The following is a 24,007-nucleotide window of genomic DNA, read 5'->3' as shown; positions in this document are numbered from 1 at the left end:
GAACCCAATAAATTCTAGCCTCATAGCCCAGTGTGGAGGCTGACCCATTAGGGCACCTGGCGGTGGGCACTGCCCCACAAACCTCAGTCTGCCTTCTAGCAACCCCCACCTACCAGACTTTCTGCTTGCGAACAGTGCAAGGGGAGGCACTGGCTGCCACCTTCCCTCTCCTCAGTCTCATAGAACACAGCAGGGAATCGGTGGGCTCTGCCTAACACTGGCTCCGGCGCCACCTACTGTTGGCCTCCTTGCCTTCTGCCCTAGCAGTCTCAATGACCACCAGCCACCACTGCCCAGTGTCAAGATCCGTCCTCCGTGTGTCCTCTCCAAGCAACCATGATACGTCTTGCACTGGAATTTAGTCTCTCTTCTCCCAACGCTGCCTGTGTAGCACAGCTTACCAAGTTAGAGTCAGGCACCATGAGTTTGCCTTCGTCTTTCCTGCCTTCGCTGTCTCGCTCCTGTTTCATATCGCTGTGGAGGACGAGCGTCCGGCTGGTGGAGATGGTGTCTCCGCGATGCTTCTTGGTGACGTGGGCATCTGGTCCGTGCACCGTCTTGACATGTTTGCGCAGAGAACTGGGGTCTGTGTATCGCTTGGTGCAGCCTGGGATCTTACAGACGTAGGGTTTCTGCCAGGACACGAACAGATTATTGTCCCTCACCGGAGGCGGTAACTTTAGGCATAGAATGCTTCTCTGCCTCACTTTGCCTCATAGTAAGACAAGTGTGCTTCAAACTGGGACCCTCCACAGATGTTGGACTGCAACTCCTATGAACCCTCACTATTGCCTATGCTGCTTGGTGATAATGGGAGTTGTAGTACAACAGCACCTAGAGACTTGAGGTTTGGGAAAGGCTGAAGCACTGGGTCATACCAATACTGCATGAGGGGGGGGGTTGCCATCCATTTGACGTGAGACTCCATGGTTCCCCCTAGGCAGCTAGCCATACCTCGTTGGAATGTGTCCGGTTCTGGTGCTTGGCCCGGTCTGAAGCATTGGAGAAGGCCTTATTGCAGCCCTCGTGCTCACAAACGTAGGGCTTCTCACCCGTGTGGGAGCGCAAGTGGGTCTTGAGGTTCTCCAGTCGTGAATAGGCCTTATTGCAGCCTTCAAACTGTAGGATAGCAAAGCAGTTGGTAGTTGTATGGCAAAATGGGGAACCCCCACCCTCACAAAATCACTCTTTCTCTGTGCCAACCCAAATGTGTAGCTTCCTTTGTGCACACACCACACCCTTCTTCCAATGGGGCAGCCAGCCACACCCATTCACAGCCAGGTATACATGATGGAACTGGTGGAAGATGGAACCTGGCTCATTGTCACAGGCACCGGGTTCTGCCCAACTTTGGGGGTGCCTGGCGCATGTGTGTGATGTCACGAGCACGACGCACATGTGTGACATCACGTGGCAGGAGGAGTCTGCGAGGCCCACCACAGCCACAGGAAGGCCTGGTAAAGCCTGGTGGGTCCCCTTCGCAGCCGTGGGTAGGCATGGCGAGACCCACCACAGGACGCAGATTATTGAGGGGGCCCAGCTGCCTTCTTGAAAATTTGAGCCCCCTCTGCTGAGGGGTAGGGATGTCAGAGAATTCCATCAGAAATTGAAACTAGTGCAATCTGCAAGTTTGACCAAGGTCAGGAATGGAAATCACACAAGTGAATAAAAGCAGTATTCACTATTGTAGTTTTTCAGTCCACACAAGTTATGCAAATCAGCAATTTTCCATTTTTTCAGACCCAGAACCCACTTTCAACCCAAACATGCATTAGGGGACTCATTTCATAATCTTTTTACAATATATTTGCATGGTGGTAGTGCTCCTGTTGTGATGCACCTTGGATCAGGCCACGACTCAATAGTGGGTCCTGACTCCTGACCCACCTGTTGAAGACCAGTGATGTAACTAATTGCATTATTTTCTGCATTGTTTTTGACGTTTCCATTCCACTGAAATGCATTGAAATTAATTAAGTTTGTTCTGGACATGGTAGAGAATGAAACAACACAGATGTTAGCAGAAGCTGAATAGTAGCAATACAAAAACAGTACTCATTGTGAAGAAGACAAGGCGGGAGACAGTCATAGTGCGAACCTCATCAAACGCTGTCTCTCCTCAGATCCTCCACCAGGACAGAAACTAGCTGGCACTTTTGAGCCCACCCTACTTACTGTGCACTTGTGGGGCTTCTCTCCTGTGTGGCGCCTCATGTGAACAACCAGCATGTACTGTGCTTTGAAGGGTCGTTGTTCCCGAGAGCACTCCCGCCAGTGGCACACAAACTCCTTCTTCTCCCCATGGATGTGCTCATTGTTGATATGCTGCAATGACAGGGGAGCAATGCAGCAGAGGTAAAAAGTCAGTGTCAAACACAATTCATCACCAGCATTTATGGTTTAGCTTCTGATCCTGCCTAATCACTGCAAGGGGACACAGGTGGCGCTGTTGGTTAAACCACAGAGCCTAGGACTTGCTGATCAGAAGGTCGGCGGTTCGAATCCCTGCAATGGAGTGAGCTCCCGTTGCTCGGTCCCTGCTCCTGCGAACCTAGCAGTTCGAAAACACATCAAAGTGCAAGTAGATAAATAGGTACCGCTCCAGCGGGAGGGTAAATGGCGTTTCCGTGCGCTGCTCTGGTTTGCCAGAAGCGGCTTAGTCATGCTGGCCACATGACCCTGAAGCTGTATGCCGGCTCCCCTGGCCAATAAAGCGAGATGAGCGCCGCAACCCCAGAGTCAGTCACGACTAGACCTAATGGTCAGGGGTCCCTTTACCCTTTACCTTTAATCACTGCACAGCATTACAGAGTGGAACCAGGGATATTTCCAGGATGCAGAGTCATAGCTGGGGGGGGGGAGGGTGTCTAGCCCAGGTTTCTGACCCAGGTGAAGCTTCCAGAGGGGTGCCATTCTGACAGTAAGAGCTGTTCAGCCGTGGAATGGCATGCCTCAGGTTTTTAAGCAGAGGTTGGATGACCATCTTTCATGGATGCTTTAACTGAGTTTTCTGCATTACAAGGGGTTGGGCTAGATAATCCTTGGCATCCCTTCCAACAAAAATAAAATTGAGAGTCCAACAAAAATAAAATTGAAAGGAATCTTGTTGAAGCTCACTCAGGAGTAAATTTACATGTCAAAACTCCTTGAAAGGGTTTGCACAGAACCAAGAAGAGGGGTAGGTGACAAAAAGCCTCAAAGAAAAGGACAAAATTTTTTTTGAAAGGAAACCAGAGGGTCTTGGCTCATCTTATGGTCTTATAATGATGGTCTTGTATGGTCTTGTAATGATCCTGTGACCAAATAAATCCAATTCAAAACCAGACCTCAGATAGACAATTGCTGCACATGGAAGTTCTACTTTTGACAAACAATATACTTTTACAGGAAGGGATGCTCACTTTCCCTTTGGTCACACAGTCATAATACGTCTTAGGATTCCTTTGAATTCAAATAATCTATTGCCTATTTTTCTGCCCTTTACGAATAAATGTGTTGAGGTGTGTGTGTTTGTATGTATGTATGTATGTATGTATGTATGTATGTGTGTGTGTATATGCATGTGTGTATGTAAACACACATCCGAGAGTGTGTGTGTGTGCCAAACTGGGTTTTTGACTCAGGTGACAGAAAGCCTAGTTTTGGCCCTGCCAGGATGTATCTGATGCAGCTAATCAGGGCAGGGGGTTGGACTGCCTAAGTCAGCCCTTCCAGTTCCCACCAAGTTCTAATATGCCTCCCGTCCCGCCCCGCCCCCCCCCCCAATCCTGCCCACAGGCCCACATCACTCACATGCACCAGCTGCTCCTGGGTGTCAAATTCCTTGGAACACCCTTCCCAGTGGCAGTTGGTCTCATACACTGCCTCAGCCTCTACTTTCCCATCTTCCTTCTCCAGTTCATCCCGGGGATCAAGCATGCCTAGTAAGGGATCCTGGGATGGAGGTAAGAAATGGAGCATGTTCAGAAAATCTTGGGAACAATTCAGAGCAATGACCTAGTCTGCCCCCCCCCAACAATCCAATGAGAGAGGGGCAAAATCTGTCCATCTGTCCAAATCTGTCCACCCAGTGCACAGGCATAGCAAGGATTTTTGTTGGGGGGGAGGCCTTTTCGGTGGGCAGAATCTCAGCTATGCATTTTTCTTGATTTTTCTTGATTGGAGGGGCAGCTGCCCATCCCTGCCCCACCTCCCAGCTGTGCCCATGGTCTCATGGACTGATGAAGTCAAGGGTTTTGCTGATGTCCGTGAATCTCTTTTGTGCCTTCTGATGGGTCACATGGCTGAGGCGCCATAAGTTGATGGCAGAACAGGTGCTTTGCCTGCAGAAGGTCCCAGAATCAGTCTGTATCATCTTTGAGCAACAGAGTTGGGAAAGGAAGGACCTCTACCTGAGACCCCAGTGGACTAGAGATGGACCAATGATCTGACTTGTTTAAGGCAATTTTGTATATTTAATTCACAAAAAATTCTTTTCGCAGGTTGTAACTGTATCACATGGGTGACTGATGGTGTGAAAACATGATATGGGGGGGGTATAGAAGGAGGAGGAGGAGGAGGAGGAGGAGGAGGTATATTGTATGGGCAGATTTCCACCATAGTGGAGCTTAGAATTCTTTCTTTTTTTCTGCCGTGCTTTTAAATAAATTACATGTATCTGCACATAACACGCTCTTTCAAAGGTTAAAGGTAGATTCCAACATGCTATTTAAAACAACATAAAACATAATAGGAGAGTTTGGACTTTAATAAGCTGAAATATGAACAAGCCTTTAGTCTGAGTTTGCACCCCTCTGCCTTCATGGTGGAGAGGCAAACAAGCCAGGAAGTCTGCTGTTAATTACACTTTCTTGTTTCATCTGAACCAAGAAACTATGGTTAGCAGCTTTGGAACAAGTCAGGGTATTAAGTCAAATGTAGTTTAATATCCTGGTTCATTCTGAAGCTGTTAACCATAGATCCCCAGCCTGAACACAACATGAAACTTCCCTGTTTGTTTGCTCACTTACACAAAGGGAAGAGCAAAGGAACTGTGTGTTCAGCCAAAGGGCTTGTTAAGCCAAGATATGATCATCTCCATGTTGTCAGTAAGTTAAAATACCCTGCCACCAATGCCTCAGCTGCAACCATCAGATATGCCTGCCCAAACCAAAAGGATCTGATGCGTCTCCGGAAACCAGCTTCTGCTAGGGCTCTCTCTGGTGAGCAACTCATGCAATGACATCTGGTCAAAATGGAGCAGATATTGGGTTGTACCCAAAGTGGAACTGAGTAACACATTCCAGCAGCACAATCATTTCTGCTGCTTGCTCACCAGGACTTCCCCCCCCCTCCATGTCCCCTAAAGGTTGCCCCACACAATCCCACTGCACATGCAGTTAAGCTTGTGGACAGACTGGCAACGAGTGAGAGACTAAGCCTAGAGTGCGGTTGATCTATCCAGCTGTGAGACTGAAATGTTGGGAGGAAAAACAAGTGAAACACCATGGTTTTTATGTGTAACACTGATGGTGAGAACATCTCCCTCTCTCTCCTCCACGCCCCCACCGCCCCTCCAGCTCCACATGAGCCACTCCAGTCCTGGACACTTGACTCTGACTTTGGAGAGAGGGCAGGCTTGGTGTCTGTGTGAGACATTGGTGTGGCCCGATGTTACCTGTGTCCCTGTCGAGGCTGGGCTGGAAATGTCACCCTCCGAGCACTCCTCCATGCACTTGGAGCTCAGGGCATCCAGAGGGCTGCCCAGGCTGGGCTCTGACTTCAGCTGTGGGAAAGAGACGGCGAGAGCTCCAGGTGATGGTGCCCTCTCCCAGTGCAGCCCCAGACCCGAAGGAGGCCCCTTCTCCCTCTACGGCCTCCCATCTTGCTTTCCCAAACGAATGTGAGAGATTAATATAAGGCACCCCTGGGTGGTTAACATTTATTTCTGAGGGTTTTTTGTGGGGGGTGGGGGTGGGGGTGGGCAGGGTATGGGACTTGGTAAGCAATGGGTACGGTGGTGTCATGTTGGGGGCTTTTGGTATTCACCTGCTTGAGCGTGACACTTTGAGAGGGGCAGGCGGGTGAACCTGATACCCACTTACCTGGCAGTGTTTCAGCATCCCACGGGGTGGTGGCATATGGTGCATCATCCCTGGCCGGCCAGGTATGTGTTCATGAGATCCACAGGGAGCCATAGGTGGGTTGTGGCCAAATGACATCCCTTGAGCTTTCTGGTGGCCCATGGGGCTCTGGAACCCAAGGGAAGGACTGCCAAGGGTGACAGAAGAAAGCACAAGCTGTTTGCATGCAGAACACCTGCATAATGCACCATTTGCACAATGAGCGTTTGCATAATGGCAGTGCTGTGCATGTGTAACATGATGCAACAGAAGTGCATAACGCGTTACTGAGCCCAAATGCAGTTTTTAAAAAAACAAAAAGGGCAAGGAAAGTTTCTAGCCCTTATGCTTGAAAGGGCATGGGCAATGCCCTCCAGCTGTGAAACATAGAGCTGAAGAAACTTCTGATTGGGGGGCACTATTAGTGGAGAATGAGAACTAACATAAGTGGGAAGGTTTTTTTTAATCTCTGGCACAACTGTAGAACTATTTTCATTTTGTTCAGAGTGCATTTGTACATCATCCCCTCACCTGGCTTACCTTAATTTAACAGAACTACCCTCTGACTATCTATAATTGGGCTTTCTTGGGCAGCTAAGGAGTGCGGAATTGAGGAGATGTAGTCAAGTTTGGGCGTGAGGATTCCCCACTCCTTATTGCAGTGCTCCTCACACACAAAAGGCTCTGGCTTTGGAGGCAGACATTGGTGTGCTTCCCCAAAGAGTAAATAATAGAAAGTGGGGCATATATGCTTCTGCTTCAGAATGGCTAGAGTGGGAAGAAGGGGGAGTGGAAGCTCATTTGTGCCAGTTTGGGGGAAACTGAGAACTTGGGGTGTTGGGAGGACTGAGTGACAGGCAGGTGCTGCATGTCCACGGCAGGACAAGCACATTTTAAAAAACATGTTTGACTTTTTAAAATATGAGGTTTATAATGTGTGTTGCAAAGACATGGCGCTTATTTGCTCAGGAGCCACAACTGTCTGACGTATTAGGGTGTGTATGAGAGTTTCCCATACATTTTGAAAACAAGTGAAGAAGGCTCTTTGTCAGAGGTCTAGCACTGAGTTTACGTTTATAAGAGGAACAGGCTTTTATGGTGCCCAGGAAGGTTCCTCAGATTTCCAAATATGTCCCTGGTCCTAAAAAAAGTTGGGGCTCCGCAATACACACAAACCTGACCTATCCTGGAAGGGAAAACCTACCTGCTGGTGCCAATGGAGAGGTGCCCGTAGGAGCCACCAGCTGAAGCACAGCGGGAGTTTATGTAAGCCACCAAGGAATTGGGAGAGGTGCGGATGACAGTCTGCAGGTCAATGCTGGCATCTGAGAGAGGAGAGATGGACAGCGCTCGCTTCTTGGTCAACTTGGCTGTGCTTCGGGGTGTAGAAAAGCGAGTACCTGGGTGGGAAACAGGAAGAACACAGGGAGCTGCCTTATCCTTCATCAGGCATTGCATCTGGGTCAGTATATTGCCAACACTGGCTGGCAGCTGCTCTCCAAGTTTTCAGACAGGGTTCCCTGCCTCCAAGGCTATCTAGAGTTTATTTATTTAAAGCATTGGGCTGCTCTAAATGAATGTTGGCAGGTCACCAAGCTGTTTGTGCATCTTCTCCCCTCCTGCACATTCTCCAATGCATTTCATCATATGAGGTTGCCTGGCCCTCTAAGACAGGGAGCCCTCCGGGTGTTGCTGAACTACATCTCCCATCATCCCTGGCCACTGACCACGCTTGCTGGGGTTGGTGGGGGAGGGGGCCAGGTTGGCTATCCCTGCTCTAAGAGCATCAAAAGACAACTTGATGAAGGGTTCTTCTGTTTCTGTTTCTTGTGCAAGCGTATTACTTCCTGCAAAGAATCCCAGGAACCGTAGCTTATCCTTCACACAGATACAGTTCTCAGCAGCCAAGAATCCTTTGTGGGAAGTCATGTGCTTTAAATGGACAGTGTATTTGCAGCCTTGGAGTAGGAAGGTAAACCAGTTGACACAGTAAGACGGAGGAGCAAAAGCAGGGGGCTCTAGTGTCAGTAGTGTGTCCCCACTGGGGGTTGGTGGGCCCAGGGAGGTGCCCTATATTGTTGACCACTGATGCTGACCTTGTCCAGGACAGCCTCTAGTAATTACAGGCATGTTCCAAAGTGGAGATGTATGTGCTGGGGCTTGCATGGAAGTTGTCACCACGGCGGGTCCTACAGCAAAAGAGACAAGCCACTTTGAAAACTGCACAAGAGCTTGCCTTTTCAGCAAGAGTAGCAGCTATGGCAAAACTATCAAAGAAAACTCCAGCTGCATGCAAAATTTCGGCCTGTGCTTACTTATCTGTGCTCTCAAGTCTGTAGGCCCCTTCTACCTTGCCCCCCACTCATTACTTCTCATGAATTTGCCACCACCTGTCATTGAAACTCACCATCAGTATGAGAAGGATGTTCACTTCCAGGTGGCATCCCATAGGTGTGATGATTCCCCATGGAGTTGGCTTGGTGGTAATATGGCAAGTCATTGATTCCTGGAAAAGAACAGAGTGAGCCATTAATAGAAGCAGGGGATGTTTTGGTCCACCCTGGGATTCCTTGGAATGTCATCAGGGGCTCCTCAATGAGGAGACCAGTACTGGCAGACAACCAAATCCTGAACAAGACCCCTGATAATATTCCCTTCCAACATCTACCTCAAGGGGTGTGATGAATGTGTTCTGAGACACAAGGGCATTGTCTCAGGTGCACAGAGAAAAATGAGGACCTGCAGAGCTTGCTGGTGCTCAGCCAAAACTGAATGTGCACATGAATTCCTAGAAAACCCTCTCTACAAATCCTCTGTAGCATTAAAGGGTTCCATGCAATAGCTCCTCAGCAGACATAGCAACATGGAAAAGGTTCCAGGAAGCTGGGTGGATTGGAAAACCCTCTTGGAAAAGAACAGAAGGAGAGGCAAACAGATGGCTCAGGTGGAGTGTTGAGCAAGAGGACTGTGCTGCTCTTGGCCCATGCTGCCCCTGGCTGTTGCTGTGAGACTGACCTTCCACCATGGTGCTGGGTTGGCCTTGCCCATGGAGGGGGCGAAGGTAGCAGTGTTCCACGTAGTTATTAACTGGTGCGTTCATTGGGTTGAACATGGTTTGTCGGAGGCTGGATGCAGTCAGGGACACATCTGCTTTTTTGGTGGGTTACAGTGAGCCAGGAAGTGGCAGTGCTAAGGGATCCAGATCTGCAAGAGACAGAGTGAAGACATGTGAGAAGACAAACCAGCACCCAAGATCCCACAGTCACTGGTGTGGTGGCTCTAGAATTGGTCCTGTCTTGTCGCGCAGTTCAGCCAAGGACCCTAGTTTTCATCACTGACAGAGAGGGGTCACACGTCAGTGGCAGAGCACAGACTTAGCATGTAGAAAGTTCTAGGTTGAACTCCTGGCATCTCCAGGCAGGGCTGGAAAATACCTTTCTCTCCCCCCACCCACTTGAAACTCTGAAGAGCCACTATCTGTCACATCTGATCATATTGAGTGGGACCGAACAAGAGTCTGCTTTGGTGCAAGGCAACTTCCTATGATAACACAGGTTTAATGTACACCTTCCATGATTAGCTCCAGTAATAGTATTCTATGCCCTTAAACCGATACCGAGGGCTCCTCCAGACAGCCAATTTATCATTTTTCTTGATTTGGCTTGCACAAAGTCTACATGGGGTTTAGATTATATCCAGTCTTTATTGAGTATTTGTTCTGATTTGTTTGCTTGTAGCTTACACAAGAATGAACATTCATCCTGCATTCATCCCGATTTGCTTTTTTTATACATCTACCATTTGTCATTCATTCAATCAAGCCACACCTTTCAGTGTCGCTTACCCAAACTGCAAAAAGTCTTGTTTCTTTTTTTAAAGTGGATTCATTGCATCAGAGAGACAAAGCACAGTAATCCACTTTAATTGAAAAAACCTAAAATTCTCAGTATGCGCCTGAATCCCTCCCGCAAAATGCTGACAAATCTGGAGAGAGACAGAGGCAGTGACACCCCCCCCCCCCCGTTGTCTGATGAAAGGAGGAAAAGAGTTTTCTAGTAAAGCAGAGTTGAGTGAGGGGAGAATCAAAGGCTCATAATTAAATAGAGACAAGATTAACTCCTCCCTCTCTGGGGAAATAAATGAAAATGCCTCTTAAGAACATTTGCTATGATTATTTCCTCTTTTACACCTCATCTTAACTGTGGCAATGTTATCAGCACTGGACAATGAGTCCCACTCTCATTTTTAAGGGAAAAAAATGTTCTTTTGACATACACATAAGCTTGCGTAAATGTTTGTGCACATTAGATACTCAACCCTTGACTATGATTTCTATTCTTGGGAATCATTTATTGAACTCAGTGGGACCCGTTACAGAGAAAACACGCCTGAGATTGCACTTCCACTGTGTATGGCCATTGAGTTGTCAATGGATACAGAAGGATCCATATCCTCTCCCTACTGCCCCTCCAAGCCCACTTTAAATAGGATCCCTATAAAGTCGTACCTTGGTTTTCAAACAGCTTTGTTCTCGAACGTTTTGGCTCCCGAATGCCGCAAATCCGGGAATGACTGTTCTGGTTTGCGAACTATTTTTGGAAGCTGAACAACTGACGGGGCTTCCGTGGTTTCCGATTGACTGCAGGAGCTTCCTGCAGCCAATCAGAAACCGTGCTTTGGTCTCCGAATGTTTTGGAAGCCGAACGGATTCCGTTCGATTTCCAAGGTATGACTGTACAAAGGATCCAACTCCAAACCCCAAATATGACTTCAGGGTTGTGGGAAGACAGGATTTGCTACCATTTAAGTCACACACTGGCCCATGATCATGTATGAGTCACCAAGACCCAATTCCAACCTTTGAGCAGGAGCATGATTATAGATCAGAAAGATGGCTACATCAGAAATGCATCTGCTATGGGGGAAAAGCCAAGAATTAAACATAAAATTTTAATAGATATAAAAGAAAGAGGAGGCTTTGCTCTGCCACACTTGCAAATGTATTACGAGGCAGCTTGTTTATGCTAGTTAAAAGATTGGATTGCATTGGACAATGCAGACATCCTAGATTTAGAGGGTCATGATTTAAAATGCAGCTGGCATGCATGTCTTTGGGAAGGCAAAAATCTGTAAGAGTTGGATGAACCACATTCTTAGGAAGAATGTGTATAGAGTTTGGGAGAAATATAAAAATCTGCTGGAAAGAAAAACACCTTTATGGTTATCTCCCATCAAAGCAATTACAATTAAGAGAGTTACTGGTTTTCCTTTGTGCAATTAGACAAAATAAATCAATAAAAGGGATGACAGTTGGTCAGAATGAGTATAAAGTTAAAGCCTTTGCCGATGATCTGGTAATAACGATTGAAGATCCAACAGAAAGTGTAAAAGAAGTATTGGAAGAGATGGAACAATTTGGAAACGTGGCAGGGTTCAAACTAAACAAGAAGAAAACTAAAATAATCGCAAAAAATATGGAGCAAAGTATGATAGAAAAAGTGCAACAACAAACAGAGATAGAAGTGGTGAAAAAGGGGGGCCACTAGGTGGCGCATCGGAAGATGGCTGATGTCAGAGCTGCCCGAGGTCCCAGCTCACAAAGGACCAACGCCAGTTCATTGTTATATACAAAAGTCTTTATTGAAGTTCAGTTTCGATTTCGAAGCCGCGGCGCGCAGCTCTACGTCTCAAACTCTAGACCGCTGAAGCTCCGTCTGAATCTCCTCCCCCCAGACACCAGTTTAAGACTCTAGCCTTGCTCCACCTCTTCCTTTGCTCTTTCCTCCTCTGGGTCCGCCTGTCCGCTGGGGTCTTGCCCTTTCTAGACTCTTCTGACGCTGAGTCCCCTGAGTCTTCCCCCCGCCTCCGGCGGGCTTTAGGACCTGGCTCCCAATCCGGGTTTTCTGCTGTCCCGCGCGCCTGTACATTCGAACTTGGCGCGCGCGCCCAGCCGGCAACCTTTCTCCTGACCGTTACACTGCTCCTGTCACTGCTTCCCCCTTCGGGGAGGCTAGCTGGACCTGACTTCCCCTCCGTTCCCTCACTCTCCGATAGAGGCGTGGACAGCCCTGACTCATCTTCTCTCCCTGCTGGAGGAGACACTGGCCCTGATACATGGGACTCTTCCCCCCCACTACGCTCTGGTGGGGGAGCTGGTCCTGATCTCCCGCTGCTGCTTTGGGAGTCCCCGCTGGCCCCTTGCTTCTGGTGTGTCCCCCCTGGGACCCCCCCTTGCCCTGGCCCTCGGCGCCCCCCTCTGGGAATCTTCTGATTCGCTGGAGAAGCTCATGGAATCTCTCGTGCCACTGTCATACTCCCCTACGCTGCCCTCAGATTCTTCCCCTTCGCTCTCCATTTCCTCTCTCCACTGTGCCTCTGCTCCTGAGCCCCTGACAGCTGACAATAACATCTCTCCGACCCACAGGAGGTAATTTGGAGGCTATGATGGGGGTAATTAGCCTCCTTAACCCCCCAGGATTGTGGGGGGGACGGCCCTTGCCTGCTATGCCCTATACCACCCCCGAATTTGTGGGGATTGGGGCACTAGGCACAAAGCCCTCCTGTGGGATTCCGGCACTCCTCGATGCCGTCTCTGATCCGCGCCACTAGTTGCAAGAATCTTCAAAAGAAATAATTTGGACGAGATAAATTGCACATACTTCAAGGAAAGAGGAGGAGTAAAGACTGCTGACAGAAGAGATCTCTGATAAAACAAGACAAGAATAAAATATGAGAAGATACGTCAAGATACGGTACAGCAAATGACTGAGGGGGGAGGGGAAAAAAAACCTTCCCTTCTTTCTCTATGTGATTAAACAAGAATCCCCTCCCCTAATGAGTCAGAAATGTCGTTTTAAGGACTTAAGCTGTGGATTTAAGGCTGTGTGGAGATAAATTTTCGAACCAAAGCAATGTTCCAAGACAAAGCTGGAAAGTTAAGAGTTTTGGAAGGACGCAGTTAAAAATGCCGTCGCCATTTTGGGAGGCACTGTCGGAGCTCTTGAGTCTGGGAGGAGAAAGAGAGAAATAGAGCTGTTTACATATCGTGGATTAACTCCTCAGTGGGACTTAAGAGTGACTATTGCCTAATTTATGATGGAAAGAGCGATGTTATCTACGAAGGAGATGATATATGGAAACCATCTGGACTTAGATTGGAAGAACGGGAAATTCACACAGGATTATTATATTTGCTTATCGGCTTAAGGAGACTAACAGAAGAGATCGTAAAGGAAAAAGAGAAATTATATGAACAAGATATAATGTGGAAACACCAAGATAAGACTGGATAGAACTATGAACTCTGTTTGGACATTAACGCAGTAATAAGAAGATGATTTGAATCCCCTTTGGATCTTGAAGTATGGGTTCCCCCAACAAAATTTAAAAATTTGGCTTTGTAATTTGGAATTTATGTGATGTGATTTAATTTGATGTGATCGGCCAGTTAATAAAAATTATTTAAAAAAAAAGAAGTGGTGAAAAAGGTGAAATATTTAGGAATTTAGTTAACTCCTAAAAATACTGATTTGTTTCAGAACAATTATATACCGGTCTAGAATGGAATAAGGAAAGACTTAGAGGTGTGGGGCAGAATGAAACTATCCTTTTGGGGTAGGATTTCTACGATAAAAATGAGCATCCTTCCAAAAGTGTTATTTTTATTTCAGACTATTCCTATAATAAAGGGGGTAATGATTTTTAAGAAATGACAAAGATTGATTTCAAGATATATCTGGCAGGGCAAGAAGCCGAGAATTAAATTTAAATTACTAACGGATACGAAGGAAAGAGGCAGCTTTGCCCTGCCAGATTTGAAACTATATTATGAAGCAGCATGTCTTTGCTGGTTGAAAGAATGGATAAAATTAGAAAATAAGGAGTTATTGGATTTAGAAGGATTTGATAACAGATTTGGATGGCACGCGTATTTATGGTGTGAGAAAAAGAGAATTCACAAAGGATTTGGGAACCACATTCTACGGGGTTCGATAATAGAAATATGGGATAGGTATAAAAATCTATTAGAACCAAAAGTTCCACACTGGTTATCTCCGTTAGAGGTAATGAGCGTAAAGAAAATTAATATGAGAGATAAATGGATTACATATAAGGAATTGACAATCAGAGAAGGAGGAAAATGGAAATTAAAACCATATGAACAAGTTAAAGAACATGTTTATGATTGGTTGCACTATTTCCAGGTAAATGAAATGTTTAAAAAAGACATTAAGGAATGTGGTTATGAAGAAAACGATTCGAAATTTCAAGTAGATATTATAAACAATGATTGTAAAATTCTGTCAAAGATGTATAAGATGTTGTTAGAATGGCACACGGAAGATGAAGAAGTAAAGTCGGTAATGATACAATGGGCTAGAGATTTGGGCCATAATATACAATTTGAGGATTGGGAGAGATTATGGAAAGAGAATTTAAAATTTACTGCATGTACGGTACTAAAGAGAATGTTATGGAAATGTTTTACAGATGGTATATTACGCCGGTAAAATTAGCAAAAATGTATAAGACAAGCAATAAGTGTTGGAAATGGAAGGATAAAGAAGGAACATTTTACCATCTGTGGTGGGAATGTAAGAAAGTGAGGTTCTTCTGGGAGATGATATATAATGAATTGGAAAAGATGTTGAAGTATACCTTTGTAAAGAAACCAGAAGCCTTTCTTTTAGGGATTACAGGAAAGGAAATAAGAAGAAAGGACAGTAAACTTTTCCAATATGCAGTTACTGCAGCAAGAATTTTATTGGTCCAGAAATGGAAGCAGGAGGAAATACTGACGATAGAAGAATGGAGAATGAAATTGACAGACTATGCAGAGTTGGACAAACTAACTGGAAAAATCAGATGTCTCCGTGACCAAAAATTTATCAATGATTGGGGGAAATTTGTGAATTATCTGAAAAGTATATGTGATGTGCAAACAACACTAGTGGGGTTTCAAGAAGCACTGTGAGTCATAAGATGTATTGCTTAAAAGAAATAGAAGTGGGAGGGAAGACAATGGCAATACAAAAATAAGGAATGTGAAATAGAGAGATTAATATGGAAGATTGTCAGAACAGCCGAAGGAAGTCAAAAAAGGATTAATTTGTCAAAATTGGATATAATTGTATATTTGAACTGAAAATTAATTTAAAAAGTTATTTTTTAAAAAATACAATTAAGAGAGTTACTATAGATAGACTTACAGTGGTACCTCGGCTTACATACGCTTCAGGTTCCAGACTCTGCTAACCCAGAAATAGTACCTCGGATTAAGAACTTTGCTTCAGGATGAGAACAGAAGTCGTGCTCCGACGGCGCGGCGGCAGTGGGAGGCCCCATTAGCTAAAGTGGTGCTTCAGGTTAAGAACAGTTTCAGGTTAAGAACGGACCTCCGGAGCGAATTAAGTACTTAACCCGAGGTACCACTGTACAGGGAACTGCTGGATTTTAGGGGGGGGGGGGGACTCAAACTGAAACCAATGGAAAGCCTAAGGAGCCAAGTTACAGATTAGTTGCAATAGCACCAGTTACATGATATGTTTAAATTAGATAGGAAGAATGGATTTTTGGACCAAAGATTACAATTTGAAAAACAAAGACAAACTTTTGTCTAAAATGTATAATCTGTTATTAGAATGGGAAACAAAAGAGGAGTTTGTTAAAGCTTCAATGACACACTGGGCAATAGATAAAGGACACAATATAGATCTTAACCTCTGGGAGAAACTCTGGAAAAGTGACCTGAAATTTACAGCATGCTATTCATTGAAAGAGAAGTGTTTGGAAATGATTCAAAGATGGTACTTTTAACTCCAAGTAGGTTGGCTAAGATTTATAAGACAGAATCAGGTAAGTGTTGGAAGTGTAAAGAAGTAGAGGGAACATTCTTCCACATGTGGTGGACATGTAGAAAGGTAAAAGGGTATTGGGAAATGATTTATAATAAATTGGAAAAAATGTTCAAAATTACTTCCCCCCCAACCCTCCCAAGTCCTTTTTGCTGGGGATAACCCAGACTGAAACTCCCAGGTGCCAGAAAAGTTTATTTATGCATGCAACAACTGTGGCCCATGTTTTGTTAGCCCACAAATGGAAAGGGAACGAGGTCCCAACTAAGGAGATTTAAGATCTCCTTCCAACCTGGGTACAATGAAATACACGGGAAGTATGCAGGGCCATCAGCCCACAGGAAAGTGTGGCACAAGCTCAGGTCTTCCTCACCCCCGCTTGCATTCTGAAGGACTCGTGTTTTACACCACAAGGATTGCTGACTTTCTTATCCCTTTAACAGCAGCCCTCTCCAGGCATAGAGAGGGACAGCTTCACCGACTTTGTGCTTGTGTGTCCTGTTCTGTGCAGGTGGCAACCCTATTCACAGCTGTGTGGATCCACAGGAACTCCCACCCATCTTGAGTGGCAACCAGGTATTGTGGCTGGCACAGTAATGCACCCTTCACTTAAGGTGGCGATGTACCCTAACTTTACAGAGGCATCCTTTGCTTTAAGATGCCCTCTATCTGAAGAGTTGCCTGGTCCAATTTCTGTTCAAAAAGCAAGGACCATAAGGAGAGGCGAGCAGCAGGGGCCTCCACGTTGCCCGTCAACATTTAGCAGCACCTGGAAAGCAGCCTGGATGGACACACAGGTCCCTTGGTTATGGTCTGGTCGAATGTACGGTGCTTCTATCAGAATTCTTGATACTGGGAATGCGCCTTCACTGCGCACTTTTCAGCATTTCTGTTTAGACAAGTCTGCCTAGGTATTTAGAAAGCTGGTGCATGTATTAATCTGTTTATAGTTTATTTTAATTTTTTCTCAGTGTTTTAAATTATTGCTGTTAAATTCTTTTTTTTACTGATAATTGTATTGTTTTGCCTTTTTTGTAAACTGCTTGGAGGGCTTTTTTGCAATCAAGCAGTGTATTAACTTTTATGAAATAAATAAATAAATTATAGAAATTATTTTAAAACTTGCATCTCTTTATATAAAATAACACATGCAAATATCCTTTCTGGTGATGTATCTCCTTTGTGAGCAATTCACAAGTTGCCACCAAACACTCATGTATGCCTTTCTTTAAAAAAGGGGTCGGCAAACTAAGGCCCGCGGGCTGGATCAGGCCCACCAGGGTTGTAAATCCCTGCACCATGAAGCCGGAACCCACCACGATGCTTAGACTCCTGGTGATGGCGACGGGAGGAAGAGGCTGAGTGGTGGCGGCTCTGCCACTCAATCGCTGTGCCTGGTCTACCTCAGCGGGGTTTGATTGGCAGAGACGTCCCCGTGCCGCACTGAAGTAAACCAGGTGCGACATCTGATTGGCAGACCCACCGCCGCTCGGCCTCTTCCTCCCGTCGCAAGGAGGCAAGGCAGCTCCCACCGCCGGCTCTGGCTCCACTCGCCTCGCCACCTCTGGAAGTCCGCTTTCCCTTCCCCGCCAGCTTCCACCTGCACCGCCAAGAGACCGCCAGTCTCAGCAAGTAGCTGCACCCTGCCCTGCCGTTGGATGCACAGCCACTAAGAGCCCTACACACAAGTAAGCCGCAATCATTTCAAGGCTGTTTGTTCAGTGCCTGAAGAACTGCTCAAGCCCACTGAGATGAAATGCGCTACAGATCACACCCCTGGGAAGGGAAGCACAGCGCCTGGCCCCCTTGCCTCTTCTTCCACCTCTCCACCCTGTGCCCCTTCTCCGGCCCGCCACAAGGTCTGAGGGACAGTGGACTGGCCTGCGGCTAATTTTTTTTGCTAACCCGTGGTTTAGGCAGTGGTGGAGCTTCATGCTCCGGCACCAGGGGGCAGAGAGCAGGCGGGGGCGCATCCTGGGGGTGTGGCATGCCACCCAGAAGGGAGTGGCGCACATCCTGGGGGTGGGTCGCCCTGTGCAGACGGGGTGGGCAGCCACGATGGAGCCCTGCCAGGATCGCGCTGCTGGGGGTGGTGCGCTCTCCCAGCATTCCTCTTCCTCTGCCAGTGGGTTTAGGGGATTGCTTTTGTGGACTGTCAGAGAGAATTTTGCATGTTATTAAGCCTCCATCTACACTGTGCCTTTTAAGACATGTCACACCACTTTAACAGTCATGGCTCCCCCTCCAAAATCCTGGGAACTGTAGTTTGTTACAGCTGCTGAGAGTTAACACAAGCTGCAATTCCCAGAGTGGTTTAACAATCAATCCATCTTAACAGGGAATTGTAGTCTCTATGAGAGGAAAGGGGTTAACAACTATCTGCTCCTGTAACAAACTACAGTTCCCAGGATACTTTGGAAGAAGACATGACTGTTTAAAGTAGCAAACTCGATCATCACTGCTTTAAATGTTTGCAAACCATTTGCTGTTTCTTAACAGCCAACAATATATTCTGGATTCCAGCAGAGGGAGCCAACACCATAGCACTTCAAGGTGAAAGATTCATAATGCCATGTGGTATCTTTATTCCTCGCCTCCCCCCCCCCCCCGCGCTTTGCAAGGCAAAAAGTGACTTGAAGGGCCATCTTGAGTGGAAAAATGGGGTGTCCTCTCTATCGGGAAGTACCCATAGCTCTATTTCCATTTTTTGAAAGCCCAGCAGATCCTATTATAATATGCAGTTTGGCCCCAATAATCCAAATTGCACTTAACGTTTGAGAGAAAAATATATGACTGTAATTACATTTTTATCCCAAGGATCTCAGGCTAGCATACATGGCTAACCCCCGTCCATTTTATATTCCCTACAACCCTGCGAGGAAAGTTTTTAATTGTAATTGTTATTAATTACCCGCCCTTCACTCTAAGTTCTATTTTAATAACACCCTAAGGTCCTAAAGGGCAGGTTGCAACATTGAAAACTGCATAAAACAACTTACAATAAGAGAAATAAGGTGAGCACATGCATCTGAAGTGTCAAAAGCCAGGGTAGAGGTGCGTCTACAAGCATTCTCCGAAAGCTGTACAAGGAAGGTGCCTATTGCACCTCTGCAGGGAAGGAGTGCCACAGATATTGCCCTCTTCCAGGGCACTGCCGCCACCACCCTGAGCTTCTAAGATGGCCTATTTTTATTATTTTATTATTATTTATTGAATATATATACCACCCTACACCCAGAGGTCTCGGGGTGGTTCACAGGAGCTTTAAATGTTCAGTACCTGTTTTACTTACTTTAATGGGGTTCATTGGGAAGTGAGTGTGCGCAGGATAACACAGCCTTAGTGAGAAGTCTCCGCCAGTTTCTTTCACTGCAGATGCCTTCAGATTCCACCTTTTGCTGACGAGTTCCGCCAGTGGTTTAACCAGGAATCTCTCTCTCTCACACACAAAGGGAAATTTCAATGCTATTGCTAACTGCTCTTGCGCAGTCATAACCATTTCTTGGCCCAAATGGTTCCACAAAGGGTCAGCATCCTTTGGCGATACCTGAGGAAACCATACCCAAGGCACTTCTTGGCCAAGTTGGCGTCCTGATGGCTGGCCTTGTGTCAAACAGATGCTTTCCTTCCAAGGCACACAGCAGCTTGAGAGAGGTCTGAGGATGTACATCAAGATTTTTCATGGGGGGGGGGGGAGTGAAGCCTTCCTCTTCACATACTGTGGGTGGGGAAGCCTCAGGCCCAGGGGCCTAATACCTATTTGTTAGGCTCTTGGGATTATCAGAAAGCCATGCCTAACTGTATGATGTGCCACAGTGCTTTTGCCTAGGTGGACTATGTCCTTGGACTGTGACAATGTCTCTTGGATGGAGGAAGAAGAGGGGTGTGCATGTGTGTGTAAAAAAGGTAAAGGGACCCCTGACCGTTAGGTCCAGTCATGGCCGACTCTGGGGTTGCGGAGCTCATCTCGCTTTACTGGCCGAGGGAGCCGGCGTACAGCTTCCGGGTCATGTGGCCAGCATGACTAAGCACAGAAACACCGTTTACCTTCCCGCCGGAGCAGTGCCTATTTATCTACTTGCACTTTGACGTGCTTTGGAACTGCTAGGTTGGCAGGAGCTGGGACCGAGCAACTGCAGCTCACCCTGTCGCAGGGATTTGAAACACCGACCTTCTGATTGGCAAGCCCTAGGCTCTGTGGTTTAACCCACAGTGTGTGAAAAAAACTGTATTTTGTGTGGCTGGAAAGTAGCCTATTTCACAAAGACAAGCACTTTTGCCTCTGGTTCTGTCCACTCTGGCCTCACCTACCACTGGCAGGCAACACCTGCCCCTTGCCTGCCAAAAGATTGTGCATGAGAGAATCAGGCCCTCAGACTGAAGAAGGCCCCCATCCCTCCCATTGCATTCATTTTTATCTATTTATTACATTTATATAGCACCTTTTATCTTACAAGGATCTCAAGGTGGTGTACATGGTTCCCCTCCTACTCATTTCATTCTCACAACAACCCTGTGAGGGAGGTGAGGCTAAGAGATGGTGACTAGGCCAAGGTGAGCTTCATGGCTGAGTGGGGATTTGAACCCTCGTCGCCCACCCAGTGAACTTCATGGCTGAGCGGGGATTCAAATCCTGCTTGCCCAGGTCCTAAATCCAACACTCTAACCCATGGGTAGGCAAACTAAGGCCCAGGGCCCGGATCCGGCCCAATCGCCTTCTAAATCCAGCCCACGGACAGTCCAGGAATCAGTGTATTTTTACATAAGTAGAATATATGTATTTATTTTAAATGCATCTCTGTGTTATGTGTGGGGCATTGGAATTCATTCATTTCCCACCCCAAAATCTAGACTGCCCCCCCCAAGTCTAAAGTGGACCGGCCCCCTGCTGAAAAAGTTTGCTGACTCCTGCTCTAACCATTATGCCACACTGGTTTTGGTCCTTTGCAGTCTCATTCCTTATCTGCCTCCCCTGCAGTTGCTACAGTATTTAATTTTTTAGAAGTAGGCACTTTAATAGCAACCACGCAATTAATGCCACATTTAGTTTGGCCTTAGCTTCTGAAACCTTTGGCAGTTGTACAGGGGTAGGCAGCTCTCTCCCCCCCCCCCCCCCGCCCAGACATCAGGCACAATGTTGTGACAATGAGTTGAAACAGAGATCTGCTAGCTGGTTTGGTGGGCGGGAAGGGTTTAGAAGGTCTAACATCTCTTTCTCAAATGCCTTGCAATTTGTCTAAGCATGCAAAGTCAGCATAATTCAAAATATATTGACTCAAAATATTGCACCTAGGCAGGATAACTCCTCCAGATGCCACCCCCAAGCTCCAAGGGGAATCTACTACAGTTTGGAAATTCAATGCATTCCTACAGTCATTCGGAAGACACCAATGCATTCCAATGACTGTTCTGTGTCATTTGTTTAGTACACCTTCCTCCAGGAACAGGTTCCTCTTAAGACAGCTAGTCTCAAACTTATATTTTTCCCAGCCCACTTGAAAAATGCTCAGGTTCTCAGCACACCACTTAATAAGCTGTTTGTTGCTGTTCTAGAGATCAAAGCGCATAGATAACTGAAATGAGCCCAGGAGCTGTTCTGAAGGTGCAGGAGGTGAAGCTAAACAGGTGAGTGAGTGAGTGACCTCCGAGAAACCACTTTGGGTTCCATGATGGAAGAAACATCACTTAGTTCTATTTCCTCATGTTCTGATGTACAGATATTCACACATAAATGTGAGATGGGGCTAAAAAACCTCCAATGTATGCGTTTCTGGAAATTCATACTGAATAGGAAATTTCTCCCTTTCACATACAGACACGCACATGTTTATGTTTACATGCAAGTGCTCACACCACAAGATGGTTGTGGCTTTTTGGGTGTGGTTAGACACACCCTCACTAAACGCTCCCTGCAAGTAGTGTCACTCTAATCACTGGTTTAGCAACCCCGATGCTTCAGAATTCTGATTTTATAGAATGACATTAACATTATAAATGCCTAGGTGGGGGTGAAGGTGGCAACCAAGAGTTACCACAGTGGCTGGTCCAGGCCAACCTCTCTGCAGTTTAAGGTCGGCCACGTTCTTCTGCTTCAACCGTCAGGGGCAAAATGCCTCTGAATGCCAGCTGCTTGGAGTCACAAGTGGGGAGAGTTGTGCTGCTGCTTATTAGTCCTGAATGGGGTAACTGTGCCCCTGAAGGACCAGGTGCGCAGCCTGGGAGTCATTTTGGACTCACAGCTGACCATGGAGGCGCAGGTCAATTCTGTATCCAGGGCAGCTGTCTACCAGCTCCATCTGGTATGCAGGCTGAGACCCTATCTGCCTGCAGACTGTCTCGCCAGAGTAGTGCATGCTCTAGTTATCTCCCGCTTGGACTACTGCAATGCACTCTATGTGGGGCTACCTTTGAAGGTGACCCAGAAACTACAACTAATCCAGAATGCGGCAGCTAGACTGGTGACAGGAGCGGCCGCCGAGACCATATAACACCGGTCTTGAAAGACCTCCATTGGCTCCCAGTATGTTTCCGAGCACAATTCAAAGTGTTGGCGTTGACCTTTAAAGCCCTAAATGGCCTCGGTCCAGTATACCTGAAGGAGCGTCTCCACCCCCATCGTTCTGCCCGGACACTGAGGTCCAGCTCCGAGGGCCTTCTGGCGGTTCCCTCACTGCGAGAGGCCAAGTTGCAGGGAACCAGGCAGAGGGCCTTTTCGGTAGTGGCGCACGCCCTGTGGAACGCCCTCCCATCAGATGTCAAAGCAATAAACAACTACCTGACATTCAGAAGACATCTTAAGGCAGCCCTGTTCAGGGAAGTTTTTAATGTGTGACATTTTAGTGTATTTTTGGTCTCTGTAGAAGCTGCCCAGAGTGGCTGGGGAAACCCAGCCAGATGGGCGGGGTACAAATAATAAATTATTATTATTATTATTATTATTATTATTATTATTATTATTAGTTTTGCATAGGCATCAAGATGGCCACTGTGAGTAAGGGATGTGGAACTGGGTGGGCATTTGGTCAGATCCAGCAGCACTCTTCTTATTTTCTCATGTCAGCTGAGGAGGCCCTACTTCACATCTGGCAGCCACATCAGCCTCGACAAGAAACAGGGCACTTTTGATTGTCACTCTGGAGTTGGGAGCACTTTGTTGCTGGCCCCATCCCTTCTGGAGGCAGGTTTAAACTTTTAACGTCCCTTTGCTACACTGCATTTATGTCTGGTGTTGCTGTAGCTGCTACTGCCTTTTGTTGTGGTTCAGAATGTTTTGTCTAACCCCATTATGATGCAAACACATCCTTTTAAAAAATATAAAGAGGTTCTATGGCCATAGGTTATGGCACAAATGCAAAAGAACTTGGATTTCTGCTCCTCCCTATCTCCTGTGGAGCAACCCAGTCGTATCGTATATTGACCATGTTCTCTCTAGATCCCTTTCCCCAGTCCTCCCCTCCTCAAATATGCACACAGCTATTTGGGGGATCCATATTATTCTCCTGTAATGTAATACAATTTTAACTCCAAACCAGAGGTGCCCAAAGGCAATGGACTTGGTTCCTGAATGTACCACCCGCTCACTCTCACCACTGGCACAACTCCACTCCTGAAATGTTCAGATTCTAAATAGGTATGAACAATACAGTGTGTTATTATATATTCGTAAAATAATGAGTGGTGTTTAAAAACAAATTGGGCCAATTTGACCAATTAACATGCACATGAAAAATACGTACTATGGGCAATGCATGAAATACCTTGCTGTCTGTTGCATGGTCTGTGTTTTTGCCACCTATGCTTCTTGGCCAGGCAAAATCCCATTCTGTTCATTTGTACATCTTATGTCTAGCAAATGTGCACACTGACGGGGTTTTGTGCGCTACACAGTTTGAAGACTCCCTTAACTCACAAGGACTGGGTTGCTCCACAGGGGATAGGAAGGAGGAAGAGACATCCTAGTTCTTCTGCATTGTGTGCTGTCCATGTGAGAAAAGGTGGGTCTTCTTCATGTGGATACCTTGCATGTTAATTGGTCAGTGTACATAAACATAC

The 24,007-nt window shown here is 46.5% G+C and overlaps 1 protein-coding gene across 3 annotated transcripts in view; it reads right to left on the bottom strand.

The window, feature by feature from the left end:
- Positions 1–24,007, bottom strand: part of GLI1 (GLI family zinc finger 1) — a 109,237-nt gene that overhangs the window by 7,511 nt on the left and 77,719 nt on the right. Inside the window, exons 2-11 of one of the 3 annotated variants that reach the window (XM_083729153.1) lie at positions 9,117–9,305; positions 8,509–8,607; positions 8,198–8,290; positions 7,306–7,501; positions 6,084–6,249; positions 5,657–5,764; positions 3,793–3,933; positions 2,176–2,325; positions 955–1,119; positions 402–632 (exon numbers count right to left, since the gene is read on the bottom strand). In XM_083729153.1, the coding sequence (XP_083585279.1) occupies positions 402–632; positions 955–1,119; positions 2,176–2,325; positions 3,793–3,933; positions 5,657–5,764; positions 6,084–6,249; positions 7,306–7,501; positions 8,198–8,290; positions 8,509–8,607; positions 9,117–9,213 (1,446 nt within the window). In that variant the 5' untranslated portion in view covers positions 9,214–9,305. The remainder of the gene's footprint in view (positions 1–401; positions 633–954; positions 1,120–2,175; positions 2,326–3,792; positions 3,934–5,656; positions 5,765–6,083; positions 6,250–7,305; positions 7,502–8,197; positions 8,291–8,508; positions 8,608–9,116; positions 9,306–24,007) is intronic. The other 2 variants (XM_083729155.1, XM_083729154.1) reach the window with 2 other exon arrangements.

Source organism: Podarcis gaigeae (genome assembly GCF_964106915.1).
Source record: "Podarcis gaigeae genome assembly, chromosome: 2".
In the NCBI taxonomy this organism is placed as follows: Eukaryota; Metazoa; Chordata; class Lepidosauria; order Squamata; family Lacertidae; genus Podarcis; species Podarcis gaigeae.
Note: the sequence above shows the minus strand (reverse complement) of the source record. Positions and strands in the feature narration are given on the sequence as shown.